Below are 15,260 nucleotides of genomic sequence, written 5' to 3'. Positions count from 1 at the left end.
CGGGAGTATACCGAATTTCAGTGCCCCTCCCGAAAATCTCCCGGAGCCACCATTCTCCCGAATTTCTCCCGATTTTCCACCCGGACAACAAAATTGAAAAACCAGATCGCAGAATTCATAGCGCGGCCCAGCCAATTCCAGTTTCCAACAATGGCAGCAGCGACTTAGTTTTAATATTGCTCTTATTTCTCTTTCTGGGTCGTGACGTACTACCCGGCTTTCTTTAGACCGCGAAGGCCGGGTCCTCAGGTGGAAGCAGCCTCTTAATTTGGACACCCCCGCTGTTTCTGGGCTGGCCAATAATAACGGTGATATTTAACGTATTTTATCCGATAAATAAACAATGTAAAATTTATTTATCACCCCAAAACAGCCCTTTTGAATGTCTCGCTAGTATGGCCACAACACCTCACTCTTGGAGCACTTTTTTGCCACATGTATCGCAAACCACGTCTCGGCTATTTGTGGAGGTAAAATACATCTGCACAATTACGCTCAGCCATTGTTGTGAGTGCGTGCGCACCAAGGGGCTGCGAGACATTTATACAGCCGTATTTCGCACGTGACTATGAAAGACGGAAGAGGAAGTAGTTCCTTTGAATGTAGACAATCCGAGTGTTATAGTTTCTTTCCACTGTGTTCCTGTTAATGATAAACTACAAATTTACCCTAAATGACTAAAATATCGATATTTTAATGTGAGAATCGATTCTAGAACATAAATGGAAGGAATCGATATTTCAGGATTGATCCGCACATCACTACTGTCTGCTGTCACTGGGTGGTGCTGAGGTCTGAATCTGAGGGCAGCTCCTGTAATCACAAAGAGAACAGAACCATCAAACTCAAATATAAAGTTTATCTCTCAAATCTGAAATAAAGCTGATCCTTCTCTGTCCTCACACACTTCAAGTTCAAAAGCATTTTCCCTTTCCATTTCACAATCAATTCTACCCCAGGTCAAAAATATGTCTAGGAAAATTTCCCTAATATAATATTATTTATAAATATACCCGTCTAGCACTTGCACAAGTGCATGGAGGCAGGACCTCACAGCAGAAGCATACGCCATAATGTGTTGTACATTATTATATGTATATTATATGTAACGTGGTATTTTTCAATTATTGTATTTACCAACATCAAGAAGTCACAGGCAAAGAAAGACCACACCATGGTGCATGTTTGAACAAGGAAAGAGTTTACTGGTCAAAATTATTTATTAAAGAAATAAACCACATTTTTTTAACCCCCCGGAAATACACGTTCAAAGCAACACAACAGCAGCCCAATATCAGACAGAATTCCACTCTGTAGAGTGAGCAATCTTAATGAAGCAGTTGGTTTTATTTTGTGGATTCAAGCTGCACTTCATATTTTTGACCACCAGATGTCACCAGAGAGGATTGTATTGAAAAGCTTCGAGTAATGAACCTTTTTTCAATACAAGCTTCAGTGCCTCAGAAAGCTTCATTTGGCCATCACTGGTGTCAGGGCTCTGTGTGTGGGCAGGCGGAGAGGAGGATCCAAACGCAGGACTCAGACACTAACTTGAGCTCAAAAACCTCAGCTTTATTGTTGGTACGAAAACAAAACATGAAGTGAACACTGACTACGGAGACCAGAAACACACAGGCATAATCTGATGGTACGACGCAACATCAAGCACGGGAAAACACAGGGCTTATATACACAGGGTAGTAATGAGGGAATGGGCAACAGGAGGGAGACACAGCTGGGAGAGATCAGGGCTAACGAGACAGGGGGAACAAAGCTGCACACACTAACATAAGACAAAGACTTTCACAATAAAACAGGAAACATGATTTACAACTCAGAGACACGGACTCAACACAGAGAGACAGAAAATGACACATGGAACTGAACTATACATGAAACCACAATTCCTAAAACATGGATAACACAAACATGAAACTCTAATAATAATCATCACAACCACAACAAGAGAACAAGAAAACATTCCATGATGCAAAACTAAACCAAAACACAATAAACTCAAAATACTGGGTCCAACGGACCCAGAACCGTGACAAACTGTCAGAATTCTGTAGAGTCTATAGTGTCGGAGTGTCTGGATCAGATGGTCTGATCAGACTGAGAAAAATGTCTGAGTTTAGGTCTGTGTCAACACTCAGGTTGATGAGGCTGTTGGTTCATTTTCTCTGACTCACTCCTCAGAGCTCGACATGAGTGACGTCCTGTCCAGAGCTGTGACAATGGTTTTCTGATCTGAAAGAGGAAACAACAGGAAACATCCAGCAGGTCACCGGCAGTGTTGGAGAGTAACGGAATACATGTACCGCCGTTACGTATTTAAAATACAAAATATGAGTAACTGTATTCCGTTACAGTTACCGTTTATAAAGGTGGTATTCGGAATACAGTTACTTTGTTGAAATAAATGGATTACACTGCGATACTTTCCTGTTTCATTTTGTCGCGGGTCAGGACTGTTTGGGTTTTGTTTGACAGCTACGTTCTGTTGTTCCAGCGTTACGGTTGCCATGGTTACAGGGCGACGCTCTCTCTCTCTCTGCGACTGTGTGTTTCCTGGGTGAGAGAGTGCCTTTTCGTTGTTGTTGTTGTTGTGCTAAGCTAACAGGCAGAATGCTACAAGCATAGCTCTAAAGAATGTAGCATCATGGGCAGTGTAGTCCGTGCTGCAGGGAGAATGGACTGCCATACACGTTATGGGTCTGTGAGCGCGAGGAGGGAAAAAAGGGGAGTGGAAAGGTACGAGTGTTCACCGAGCAAAAACGGGAGCTGGAAGCATGTAAATATAATAATAACCACTTCAGCCAAGAAGAGTGCCTGACGAGCCCAGCTGTAAGTAAGCTATTAAGACTCGACTGTACGCTGTGTTCGTGTTTTCCTCCGAAAACAATAAGTTCCATTGGAGCAGCCTTTCAACGCCTCTCTCTGTCTCTCGCAAGTAAAGTTGACCCACACAACAAAGTAAAGCTATTTTTCGGCTACGAGCCGACAGGGACCCCGCCGTATTAGTCAGAGGTCCCTTTACTACAGTTCGGAGTCGCGGACCTTCAGTAATAGTAATGAATCACACAGCAATAGTACATTCATGTTGTTGTAAAAAGCATGATAATATATTAAGTAATCCAAAGTATTCACAATACGTTACTGTCATTGAGTAACGTAACGGAATACGTTACAGAATACATTTTGGGGCATGTATTCTGTAATCTGTAATGGAATATATTTTAAAAGTAACCTTCCCAACACTGGTCACCAGTGACCCACTGAGGGGGAATTTTAGCCTCATGCTAAACATGCAAAGTGTCAGAAACTTCACACACACAGACAAAATGAATTCATATTAGAGAAATTTTATTAACATGTAAACCAGTTTGATCTCTGATATAAACACAATTTGGTTTATAACTTTCACCTGTCAAGCAGACTGACACAGTTACAGCAGACATCTGTGATACTATTAGTGCTGATCCTACACTTTAAACACATTTCATTGCAATGTGCTAACTTGCATATGACAAATAAAACTGAAACTGAAACTTAGGTTTTATTGTTTTTATAATAGCAGAGAACCTGAGTCAAAATTTGAGTGTAAATGTGATCAGATGAAGTGTGAGGTTGTGAGAAAGTGTCTGACTGCATTCATAGATGTGTCCTTTCAGCTGCTCGCTCTGATCCAACCTTTGGTCTCTAAGAAGAGGCTTCAGGGAGATGTTTGCTACGTTGGACTGTAGGACCATCAGAAATGTGTGCAGTAACAAAACAGGCAGCACTGAAAGCAGCTCTAAGTGTTTGTGTTGTTCAATGATTTGTGCACAACAACAAAAATGGGACCTCTCTCATCCATCAGTCACCATGTGGACATTTTTCTGACACACTTTGAAGCTGATGGACGTTTTGTGTCTGCACTAAGTACGTTTTCACCAGCTATGGCACCGGCAGGATTCACTTTCACAGACTCACAACCACCAGCTTCACCCCTCCCCCTCCAGCTGTAGGCTTTAACATTGAGTTTCCCCACACATGTTTACAGACGAGTTAGAGAGCAAGAGAAGAAGAGACAGATTCATAAATGTCTCCAAAAGTTGATTCTGTTCATCTGGATGAAGCATTTTGTGGGAGAAACGTTTCGTCACTCATCCAGGTGACTTCTTCAGTCTCAGCTGACTGCAGGTTTCCTCAATCTTATAAACAGTACATTTGCATAATGACTGAAACCAGCCCACTGAAGGAACAATGGGTTGCCGGTCTGTTCCTTAATCTTAATTATGCAAATTCTCATGACCATTGATCAACAACCACTGATCAATGGCCATGAGTACCATTCACAGAGAGTTGGGGAATGGCTGCAATCACAGCATTGTAAGATAGTGAAAGATGTACCCTTAGACCCCCTCCTCAATTCAGAGATGGTCTTTCCCTTTTCATGTAAATGGCCTCCTTGACTCCGCTCAAATGTACAGAATCAATCTTTGGAGATTTATTTACCTTGATGATTGAGAATGCAACAAGAAGATTCCTAAATGTTTCTGCTCTAACCTTACCCAAACAACACTGCTCTAAAACTCTAGACTACCAGCCACAAAGACAACAGCTGGAGAAACATCTGTCTACCTCTGACATCCACCAGCTCATCCATACAACAAACACACATCAACAACCAGGAAGCAGCTTCACCTCTGATCACACACACACTCAACTCTATTCACTCACCTGGAGGATCAACAACATTCAGACTGATTTTGATGATCTTCCACGAGTGTGTTTCTGCCATGAAGACACCACACATAACATGACACTCATATGTTCCAGCATCTTTAATCGTCACATCCTTCAGAATCAGAGCCACGTCTCCATCCTTCATCTGCAGATCCACAAGGTTCTTAAAAGATGGATGCTGGTTGTCTGGATCAAAGTGACCGTCACGGTACAAAAGCACATATTCTTCTCCCAGGTCAGCTCTGCTCCACTTTACAACTCCGATCTTGTTGTTTGGAGCTCGACATGTCAGAGTGACGTCCTGTCCAGACTCAGCTATGATGATTTTCTGCTCTGAAAGAGGAAACAACACAGAGCAGATAGGTTAAAGGTCAAAGTACAATTATGATCATGTGGCAGGATGAATGTTATCCCTCGGTCCAACCCACTTTCAGCCTGGCCCATTAGGGGGCGCTGGTATAAATAGTGGCCATTTGAGTGTCTCTGCATCGCTTGCCTGTGATCTCCTTTTTGGTCACCTGACTTCCTCGGTGTGGTAGAGATCGTTTGTGGGTTACTCCTCTAAAGTCTCCATCGCGGCTGGTCGTAGCTATAGAAGCCTCCTCTGAGCTATTCTGCTTACGTTCTGTGACCTGGCTTACTTGGTACGTAATCAACTTTTGTTACGCTCTCTGCCTTCTATTGTTCTTTTATAGTAATTATTTATTATGTTTCGCAGGAAGTGTGGGCCTTAGTTTTGCGCCAAGCTACGTGAACTGAAGTGCTGCTGTTTTGCCTTGCTGTGCTTTTACCGTCTGTTCCCGTTGTGAGAATTCTTTCCCTGCTGCTGTCAGCTTTTACAGTGGACGTCGGCGTGGACAACGGCCATATGCATGCCGGTTATCGGAGTCAGCTGGCGTGCATATTGATTGACTGTTAACTTATCGTCGTGTGGACGGCAAGTTGGAGCAGTACGGCGATTCCGTTTGCTCCAGATTTTAGAGTTTTAATCAGATTGTATGTTGTTTTATTGTTTTTGATTTGTAGTTTGGATTCTCTGTTACACCACTGGTGGGAGGCCCTTTTTCTAGCTGTGGATCACCAGTGTGGTCCTGCAGTTGGGTTATCCCCCGGTGCTACACATTAGTTTGTTGTAATATATTAAAATTTTCTTTGTTTCTTTTTATTCAGATGCGGAGTGCCGACGTGGAGGAGACTAGGGTGCCTTGGTGGTGGGATCCCTTGAGTGTACACACCTGCCTTGTTTAGTTTATTAGTGTGAGTGTGTGTGTGTGATAGTCTGTTGCACTTGTGTTTTGGGTGTGTTTTCTTTCTTTAGTTTGTGTGTGGCATCCCTGCCCCTCCACTGGTAAGCCTCAGCTCTGAATACCTTTTTAAGCATATTTGTACTTGAATATTTATGATTGTGCTTTTATATGGTGTTTTAAATAATTATTAATAAATTGTGAATTTGTTGATCATTGAACCTCGTCTCTGGATTGAGTATAGCGAACCTAAGTGCCTTTTTGGTGATTTAGTGTCATTTCCAGTATTCTCTGGGTGAAATTCCCAGGGTGGCGTTGTCGTTCTTTAAAACTGCAGAGTATTTACTTTATATCCCAACCTCGTCTCGCCACAAACTTGGCGTTGTTGTCGACAGGATATACTCTTTAAAACAGAGACGTGTGTTCTTCTTTTTTTGTTTGGTGTAACGTAAATTGTTTTTTTATATTATTTTTGTACAGAATAAAGGCAAAGCAGCAGCTACTTTGGTGTGGGATTTCACAGCTGTGTTACAGAGATGGAGGAAGAGTTACAGGAACTCAGGGACTTGATCGCGCAGCTGAAAGCAGACAATGAGAGGCTGCGTCAGGAGAGGGCTGTTGGGTCAGGTACTAGTGCTACACCTTCTACTTCAACTGCATCATCTGTGAACCCCCCAACGGCTGGTGTCTCTGTAGCAGAGAGACTAGTTTTTGTGCCCCGTGACAGAAAGTGCCCTATGTTTAGAGGAAAATCAGGTATAGGGTTGAATGAATGGTTGGAGGAAATAGAAGGTTGTGCTAGAGCACGTCATTTGTCTTTGGCTGATAAAGCATTTTTCCTGTTTGACCACCTAGAAGGGGAAGCACGTGAGGAGATCAAATATCGCTCTAGTGCAGAGAGGACTGATCCTGCTAAGATAATCACTATATTGCAAGAACTGTATGGCTGTTCAGACTCCTATGTAGCATTGCAGGAAGCTTTCTTCTCTAGAAAACAGCAGGAAAGTGAGACACTGCAAGAGTTTTCCCTCGCTCTCTTGGGTCTTATGGAAAAAGTTAAATCGAGTGCCCCCAATGGCATGCCCAATGCTGACGTTTTATTAAGAGATCAATTTGTTGAACAGGTCTTAGATAGTACCTTGCGGCGGGAGTTAAAGCAGCTAGTAAGGAGGCAGCCAACACTGACATTGCTGGAGATTAGAGGGGAAGCTATTAGGTGGGAACGTGAAGGGTTGCCTAGTGGCGTTAGGCATAGAAGCAGTTCTGTCCCTTCTGTTTATGGCATTCAGTATGGGGTCCATAGCGGTCCCTCAGGAATAGCTCAGTCTACCCATTTGTCTGAGATGAGCGAGATGAAGGAATTGTTAAAGCGCCAGCAGGAGCAACTTAATCAGCTCACTCAGAGCATTGCTCGATTGCAGGGCCCCCATCGAATGCCTCGCTCAGGACGGGGCGACTCCATTATATGCCGTCGTTGTCAGCAACCTGGACATTTTGCTCGGGAGTGTGATGGGGAACGCGTTCCTCGTTCCCGGCCTCCTTCACAGGCCCCTCTGCATAATCGCAGGCACTCTCCTTTAAATACGGCTTCGGAAAACTAGCACCCTCCGTATTGCCGAGCCACAGTTCGGGTGGGGTGTCTATTGGCTCAAGGGTTGTTTCTAATGGTCCAGAGGCAGTCTCGAAATTAATTTCATCCTGTCCTCATATAGATGTGGACATGGGCGGTATAAAAGTACCTTGTTTGGTTGATACAGGGTCCATGGTCTCTACCATTACTGAAAGTTTTTTCCGTCAGCATTTTGAGTCCTGGGGTCAAGAGCGTCTCCAAGCTTGTCATTGGTTGCAGCTTAAAGCGGCTAATGGGTTGTCCATTCCTTACCTTGGCTATATCGAGCTAAGTGTAGAGCTCTGTGACAAGTTCCTTCCACAGTGTGGGGTGTTGGTCGTTAAAGATCCTCCAGGTGCAGGACCTTCCACGGTTCCGGGTGTATTGGGGATGAATGTCATTCGGAAGTGTTACCACGAGCTTTTTGGGCAACACGGTGAAGCATTGTTTAGTTTGGGCTTTGTCACAGAGGCCCCTAAACCCCTTGTGCAGGCGCTGCAAAAGTGCCATGACGTTAGTATAAGAGCCCCACTGGATTTGTCTGGCCATGTGAGAGTGAGGGGTAAGCGAGCATGTTGCATTCCGGGTGGTGTAATGAAAGTAGTGGCCGCCACCTGTTCTGAGCAATATTCAGGTGCCACTGTGTTATTTGAACCTACTGATGTTAACTTGCCTGCTGGACTTTTAGCGTCCCCTGCATTGGTTCGAGTGGTTAGAGGTACTGCATACATACCAGTTGTTAATGTAGGGACTACGGCGGTCTTGCTTTACCCTAGGACCGTTATAGGGACCCTGGAAGATGTTCATGTGGTCAGTTTGCCCGCTGGTGTGACAGAAATACCCCCTAACGTAGCCACAATGGCATCTCACACCGCCACTCCTACTGTGCAGGATCAGATGGAAGGGATTGATTTGTCTAAACTGTCAGCAGAGGAACAGGGACAGGTGAGGTCTCTCCTTAAGAAATACAGCTCTGTCTTTTCTGCTCATGATACTGATTTGGGTTGCACTAACTTGATCTCCCATGACATTCCACTCTTAGACGATATCCCCGTGCGGCAGCGTTACAGGCGCATCCCCCCTTCAGAGTACGAGGTTGTGAAAGAGCATATTAACCAGTTGTTAGGGGCCAAGGTGATTAGAGAGAGTAGCAGCCCCTATGCTTCTCCCATTGTGCTCGTTAAGAAGAAGGATGGCAGCCCGCGCATGTGTGTTGATTATCGGCAACTGAACAACAAGACAAGGAAAGATGCATTCCCCCTGCCGCGCATTGAAGAATCCTTAGATGCGCTGACTGGTGCCCGTTGGTTTTCCACCATGGATTTAGCAAGTGGCTATAATCAGGTCCCAGTTACGGAAGAGGATAGGCCCAAGACTGCCTTCTGTACTCCTTTCGGCCTATTTGAATGGAACCGAATGCCATTTGGGCTCTGTAATGCCCCTAGCACCTTCCAGAGACTAATGCAACGCCTTTTCGGTGATCAACAGTGCCAGTCTCTGCTTCTCTATCTTGATGACATTGTAATCTTTTCATCAACAGTATCGCAACATCTTGAGCGGCTGGATGTGGTGCTAGGTCGGCTTCAGCAGGAAGGTTTAAAAGCCAAGCTTGCCAAATGTGCCTTTTTCCAGCGGGAGGTTCGCTACCTAGGCCATGTTATCTCCGATCAAGGTGTCTCTACGGACCCTAGCAAGGTGGAAGTGGTGGCTAACTGGCAGCCTCCTAAGACTGTCTCGGAACTACGCTCCTTTCTTGGGTTTGCCAGGTATTATCGCCGTTTTGTAGAGGGTTTTGCCAAGTTGGCGGCACCTCTGCATAGACTGGTGGCAGAGTGGGGAGGCAGAAAATCAAAGAAGAGGTCAGAGCATGGTGTCGTGGAGAACTGGACTGCAGAGTGTGCTCACAGTTTTGAGGCATTAAAGACTAAACTGACAACAGCACCAGTGCTCGCTTATGCAGATTTCTCTTTGCCTTTTATTTTAGAAGTGGATGCCAGCCATGCCGGCCTAGGGGCAGTGCTTTCCCAGGAGCAGGGAGGTAAAGTGAGGCCAATAGCCTATGCCAGTCGGGGTTTGAGGCCCCCTGAGCGCAATATGCTAAATTATAGCTCCATGAAGCTGGAGTTTTTGGCACTTAAGTGGGCCATGACTGAGAAATTTAGAGAGTACTTGTTGGGCCACAAGTGTATTGTTTACACCGACAACAATCCTCTTAGTCACTTGTCTTCTGCTAAACTTGGGGCTACTGAACAGCGCTGGGCAGCTCAGCTCGCTTCGTTCGACTTCGACTTAAAGTACAGGTCAGGAAGGAGTAATAAGAACGCAGACGCTTTATCTCGCCAGCATCCACCTGATCCTCAGGAGATTAAAGCCATGGTTCCTGGTACAGCCTTGCCTGGACCTCTTCAACAAGCCTTGCGGCTGGGACCAGCTGAGGTATCACAAGCTGCCATTACGGTTTTGCCCCATCTCACTACTCCTGATCTTCATGCCCTCCAACAGGTCGACCCAGTGATAAAGGAGATCTTGGTGTTCTGGAGACGGAAGCAGCGACCCAGCTTTGAGGAGCGGCAGCAGCTTGCTCCACTTGCTCTGGTGCTGCTACGACAATGGGATCGTCTGATTGAAAGGGAAGGAGTTCTGTATCGTCAGGTTCATCGCCCTGACGGTGCCGAGGTGGTACTTCAGCTTTTGCTGCCTAGTGCACTAATTGAGCAGGTGTTGACTCATGTTCATCAGGAGCACGGCCATCAAGGTGTGGAAAGGACCCTAGCGCTTCTCCGCTCACGGTGCTATTGGCCAGGTATGTCTGCTGAGGTAGCTCGTTGGTGTCAGAGATGCGAACGTTGCCAAGTTGCAAAAGACACCCAACCAGCAGCTCAAAGTTTCATGGGACATTTGTTGGCTTCTCGACCAAATGAAATCTTGGCCATTGATTACACCTTGCTCGAACCTTCCCGGAATGGGCTGGAGAACGTTTTGGTGATGACTGATGTTTTCAGCAAGTATACATTGGCTGTCCCCACTCGTGACCAATGTGCTGCTACAGTGGCCCAGGTTCTCGTGACTGAGTGGTTTTCGAAGTTTGGTGTACCAGCGCGTATCCATTCCGATCAGGGTCGTAACTTTGAAAGCTCCCTGATCCAGCAGCTCTGCAGGTTTTATGGTATCGAGAAGTCCCACACTACTCCTTATCATCCGGCTGGAAATGGTCAGTGTGAACGTTTTAATAGGACCTTGCACAATTTGTTGCGGACCCTGCCAGTATCCAGAAAAAGAGACTGGAATGTATGTTTGCCCCAGTTACTCTACTGTTATAATACCACTCCCCATCAGGCTACTGGGGAAACCCCATTCTTATTGATGTTTGGGCAAGAACCCAGGTTGCCAGTGGACTTTCTGTTGGGCAGAGTACCGGACCCCATCAGTGGAGATGTGCACGAGTGGATTCAGGAGCATCAAGCCCGGCTACAGGTTGTACATGAAGGAGCCAAGGAACGATTGCAATTGGCTGCCGACCGCAGAAAGAGGCACCACGATAAAAAGGTGAAAGAGGCACCATTGAACAATGGCCAGTTGGTGTTCCTGCGCGATCTGAGTGGAAGAGGGAGATGTAAAATCCAAGATCGATGGAAACCCGTGGTATATAGAATCCTGAAGGCACCTAAAGGAGGTGGGGCAGTATATACCATTGCACCTGCAGATGATCCCAGCAGTGTGAAGCATGTTCATCGTACCTTGTTGAAGGCTGTGGTACCGGCAGCTACACCATCAGAAGGGCCTGCTCCAAGCAGTAGCTCACATGGCCCAGAAATATCCTCCCCAGAACCAGGACATGACTCATCACGTGACAGTGACCTGTTATTCCTGAGCATAGGAGCTCCTCAAGTAAATGTTTCACCATCTTACAGCCCAGTGGCAGTGATTCCAAGTAGCCCTGAGTTGTTGCTTCCACCAGAAGACCGAACTTCTGATGTTCCAGCCACTTGTACAGTTACTCCGAGTGTAGCACCAGTTCCATCTAGCTCTCTTCCTGCTCCCTCTACGAGTTCTGATACAAGAAATGTGGTGGTGCGAAAAACAACCCGGTCCACAGCTGGCCAGCATTCAAACATCCATCATCTCCCAAGACCAACAGGGGAGGTGGCACAAGGGGCTGCTAACTCTATTTCTGAGCCTAGGGTACATGCTGTCTCTGCATTTTTTAGGCCTTGGGACTAATCTGGGTGTCTTTGTAATTCATCGTCGGGGCGACGATGCAAGAAGGAGGGGTAGAATGTGGCAGGATGAATGTTATCCCTCGGTCCAACCCACTTTCAGCCTGGCCCATTAGGGGGCGCTGGTATAAATAGTGGCCATTTGAGTGTCTCTGCATCGCTTGCCTGTGATCTCCTTTTTGGTCACCTGACTTCCTCGGTGTGGTAGAGATCGTTTGTGGGTTACTCCTCTAAAGTCTCCATCGCGGCTGGTCGTAGCTATAGAAGCCTCCTCTGAGCTATTCTGCTTACGTTCTGTGACCTGGCTTACTTGGTACGTAATCAACTTTTGTTACGCTCTCTGCCTTCTATTGTTCTTTTATAGTAATTATTTATTATGTTTCGCAGGAAGTGTGGGCCTTAGTTTTGCGCCAAGCTACGTGAACTGAAGTGCTGCTGTTTTGCCTTGCTGTGCTTTTACCGTCTGTTCCCGTTGTGAGAATTCTTTCCCTGCTGCTGTCAGCTTTTACAGTGGATGTCGGCGTGGACAACGGCCATATGCATGCCGGTTATCGGAGTCAGCTGGCGTGCATATTGATTGACTGTTAACTTATCGTCGTGTGGACGGCAAGTTGGAGCAGTACGGCGATTCCGTTTGCTCCAGATTTTAGAGTTTTAATCAGATTGTATGTTGTTTTATTGTTTTTGATTTGTAGTTTGGATTCTCTGTTACACCACTGGTGGGAGGCCCTTTTTCTAGCTGTGGATCACCAGTGTGGTCCTGCAGTTGGGTTATCCCCCGGTGCTACACATTAGTTTGTTGTAATATATTAAAATTTTCTTTGTTTCTTTTTATTCAGATGCGGAGTGCCGACGTGGAGGAGACTAGGGTGCCTTGGTGGTGGGATCCCTTGAGTGTACACACCTGCCTTGTTTAGTTTATTAGTGTGAGTGTGTGTGATAGTCTGTTGCACTTGTGTTTTGGGTGTGTTTTCTTTCTTTAGTTTGTGTGTGGCATCCCTGCCCCTCCACTGGTAAGCCTCAGCTCTGAATACCTTTTTAAGCATATTTGTACTTGAATATTTATGATTGTGCTTTTATATGGTGTTTTAAATAATTATTAATAAATTGTGAATTTGTTGATCATTGAACCTCGTCTCTGGATTGAGTATAGCGAACCTAAGTGCCTTTTTGGTGATTTAGTGTCATTTCCAGTATTCTCTGGGTGAAATTCCCAGGGTGGCGTTGTCGTTCTTTAAAACTGCAGAGTATTTACTTTATATCCCAACCTCGTCTCGCCACAATCAGAATGATTGACTTTAAATATTTTGTTTATTTCCTTTGACATTTGAGTTTTTAGTCATGTTGGATTTAATGAACCTCTGAACATCCACCAGGTCACCAGTGACCCACTGAGGGGGAATTTTAGCCTCATGCTAAACATGCAAAGTGTCATGTGGGATTATAATATTCTTTTATGCCATGTTAGACCCCTAATTAAAGACTGTGAATTATTATGTAGTTTTAGTTTGCATTATTCTCCTAAATTAGAAGAAGCTGATAACTATTGCATTAGTTAAACTGATTTTCATTACATTAGACTGCTGATTTAGTGTGAATGAATGATATTGTTTTATGATGCATTATACTGCTGAGTTATAAGAAATACTGTTTGCAGAAAGTTATTGTCTTATTTGTCTGATTAGAACAGAACATGCTGGAGTTTTCTGCCCCATCTCAGCAGGAGCAGATAAACAGGGAGCCAAGGTCGTAGCTTAGGCGCCGTGTGAGAGAAAGCATGTGAATGTTTAGGCTTTTATGATAAGGTGGGGGCACCAGAGGCTATACGAGTTTGATCAATGCTCCACCATTTTGAGATCTGATGCTGTCTGCATACAGTGTCCATCTCCCACGTGTGTGATCATTAAAATCATCGTTTGACTCAACCCGGCCGGACCAGAGTCACTGACAGACAGCACAGACACACACTGTTGGTCTGAGTCTGAACATGATGATCATCAGAGAAATAACATCAGACTCTGAACATCCAGCTTTCTACAGCGTCTGCTGAATGTTCACCATCATTTATTTATCTTTCTTTGTGTTTGTTCATCTGACTCACATTTGTGCTGAAGACGCTCTGCTACATGTGGATCAGCAGGATTCAGATTACATCTCCTGTAGATCAGGAAACCAACAACAGCAACAAGAAGAAGAAGTACTGCAGAAACTGTCAGACCAACGATCAGTCCAACAGATCCATCCTCCTTCTCTTTGTCTTCATCCTTCTCTTGTCCTCCTGTCTGACCTGCAGGTGAGAAACAGGTGTCAGCTGTCAGGTAGGTGATGAGTGAAGAACAGAACAGAATCCATTTCCTCTTCAAACTGCTGTCAGACATTATCTACTGCACTCTGATCACATCACTCAGACCAGCTGCTTTCTACAAAGTCTCATCAACAACATCTTTAGAAACAAACATCAACAACCAGGAAGCAGCTTCACCTCTGATCACACACACACTCAACTCTACTCACTCACCTGGAGGAACAACATGAAGGTGGATGATGCTGATGAGCTCCCATGAGCGTGTTTCTTCCATGAAGACACGACACTCGTATGTTCCAGCATCATTAATCGTCACATCCTTCAGAATCAAAGACACGTCTCCATCCTTCATCTGTCTGTCCTGCAGATCCACCCGGTTCTTAAAAGATGGATGCTGGCTGTCTGGAACAAAGTGCTCCTCCCGGTAAATAAGCACACATTTATCTCCCAGGTCAGCTCTGCTCCACTCTAAAATAATGATGTTGTTGTTTGCAGCTCGACATGTCAGAGTGACGTCCTGTCCAGACTCAGCTGTGATGGTTTTCTGGTCTGAAAGAGGAAACAACACAGAGCAGAGAGGTTAAAGGTCAAAGTGTTCACTTCTACAGCAGCCAATCAGAAACACACAATAAAAGATTGTCTTCTGTTATTAGATGATGATCTTTGATTGTGTTTCTTCTTGTGTCCCTTCAGGCGTCACCACAGCGAGTCTTCTCCTCCTCCTCACCTGATCCCGAGCATCTTCATCAGGGCTGATTTGTGACAGAAGGACAGCAGCAAGAGTGAAAGGGAAGGTTTGAAGATGGCAGTGAGCTGCTGTCATGTTTGCTTTGGAGACTCTGACACAAAGACAGGAGGCCGAGCTGAACATGTTCAGATTTTCATTGAGAGCAGAATGGACGAGATTATGAACGAGTTCATCAGAGGGAAGCTCAGGCTGAGACGTTTGGAGACAAAGTTCATGAGCAAAGACTGAGACGGATGAAAAACATCATCTGAAAAACAAATCTTTGGTTTTAGAATCTGTTAGTTTGATAAAATGTTGTTGATGGACGAGTTCATTGAGACTCTGGATGTCTGTCAGACTGAGTCACTGCTTTTTATTGTAACAGCTGTACTGATGCTCCTGAATCTGGCCTCTGACACAAACCTCC

General features: G+C 45.1%; 1 protein-coding gene and 1 long non-coding RNA gene across 2 annotated transcripts in view; one reads left to right on the top strand and one right to left on the bottom strand.

Moving 5' to 3' along the window:
* The first annotated feature begins 5,815 nt into the window (after nucleotides 1-5,815).
* On the top strand, nucleotides 5,816-12,937 carry LOC146635039 (uncharacterized). Its single transcript, XR_014905013.1, has 3 exons — nucleotides 5,816-5,988; nucleotides 6,456-6,602; nucleotides 12,641-12,937. It is a non-coding gene; the product is annotated as an uncharacterized LOC146635039 (long non-coding RNA).
* Nucleotides 12,938-14,311: 1,374 nt separating this feature from the next.
* LOC146635028 (hemicentin-1-like) overlaps nucleotides 14,312-15,260 on the bottom strand; it is a 271,871-nt gene continuing 270,922 nt past the window's right edge. The window contains exon 13 of the mRNA XM_085344351.1: nucleotides 14,312-14,655. Within this exon, the coding sequence (XP_085200477.1) occupies nucleotides 14,312-14,655 (344 nt within the window). The remainder of the gene's footprint in view (nucleotides 14,656-15,260) is intronic.

This window comes from Diplotaxodon limnothrissa, linkage group LG3, assembly GCF_057381915.1.
Source record: "Diplotaxodon limnothrissa isolate DT_005_m linkage group LG3, D_limnothrissa_male_GT1.1, whole genome shotgun sequence".
NCBI lineage: Eukaryota > Metazoa > Chordata > Actinopteri > Cichliformes > Cichlidae > Diplotaxodon > Diplotaxodon limnothrissa.
The sequence above is the reverse complement of the archived record's forward strand: the minus strand, read 5'-3'. Positions and strand labels throughout refer to the sequence as shown.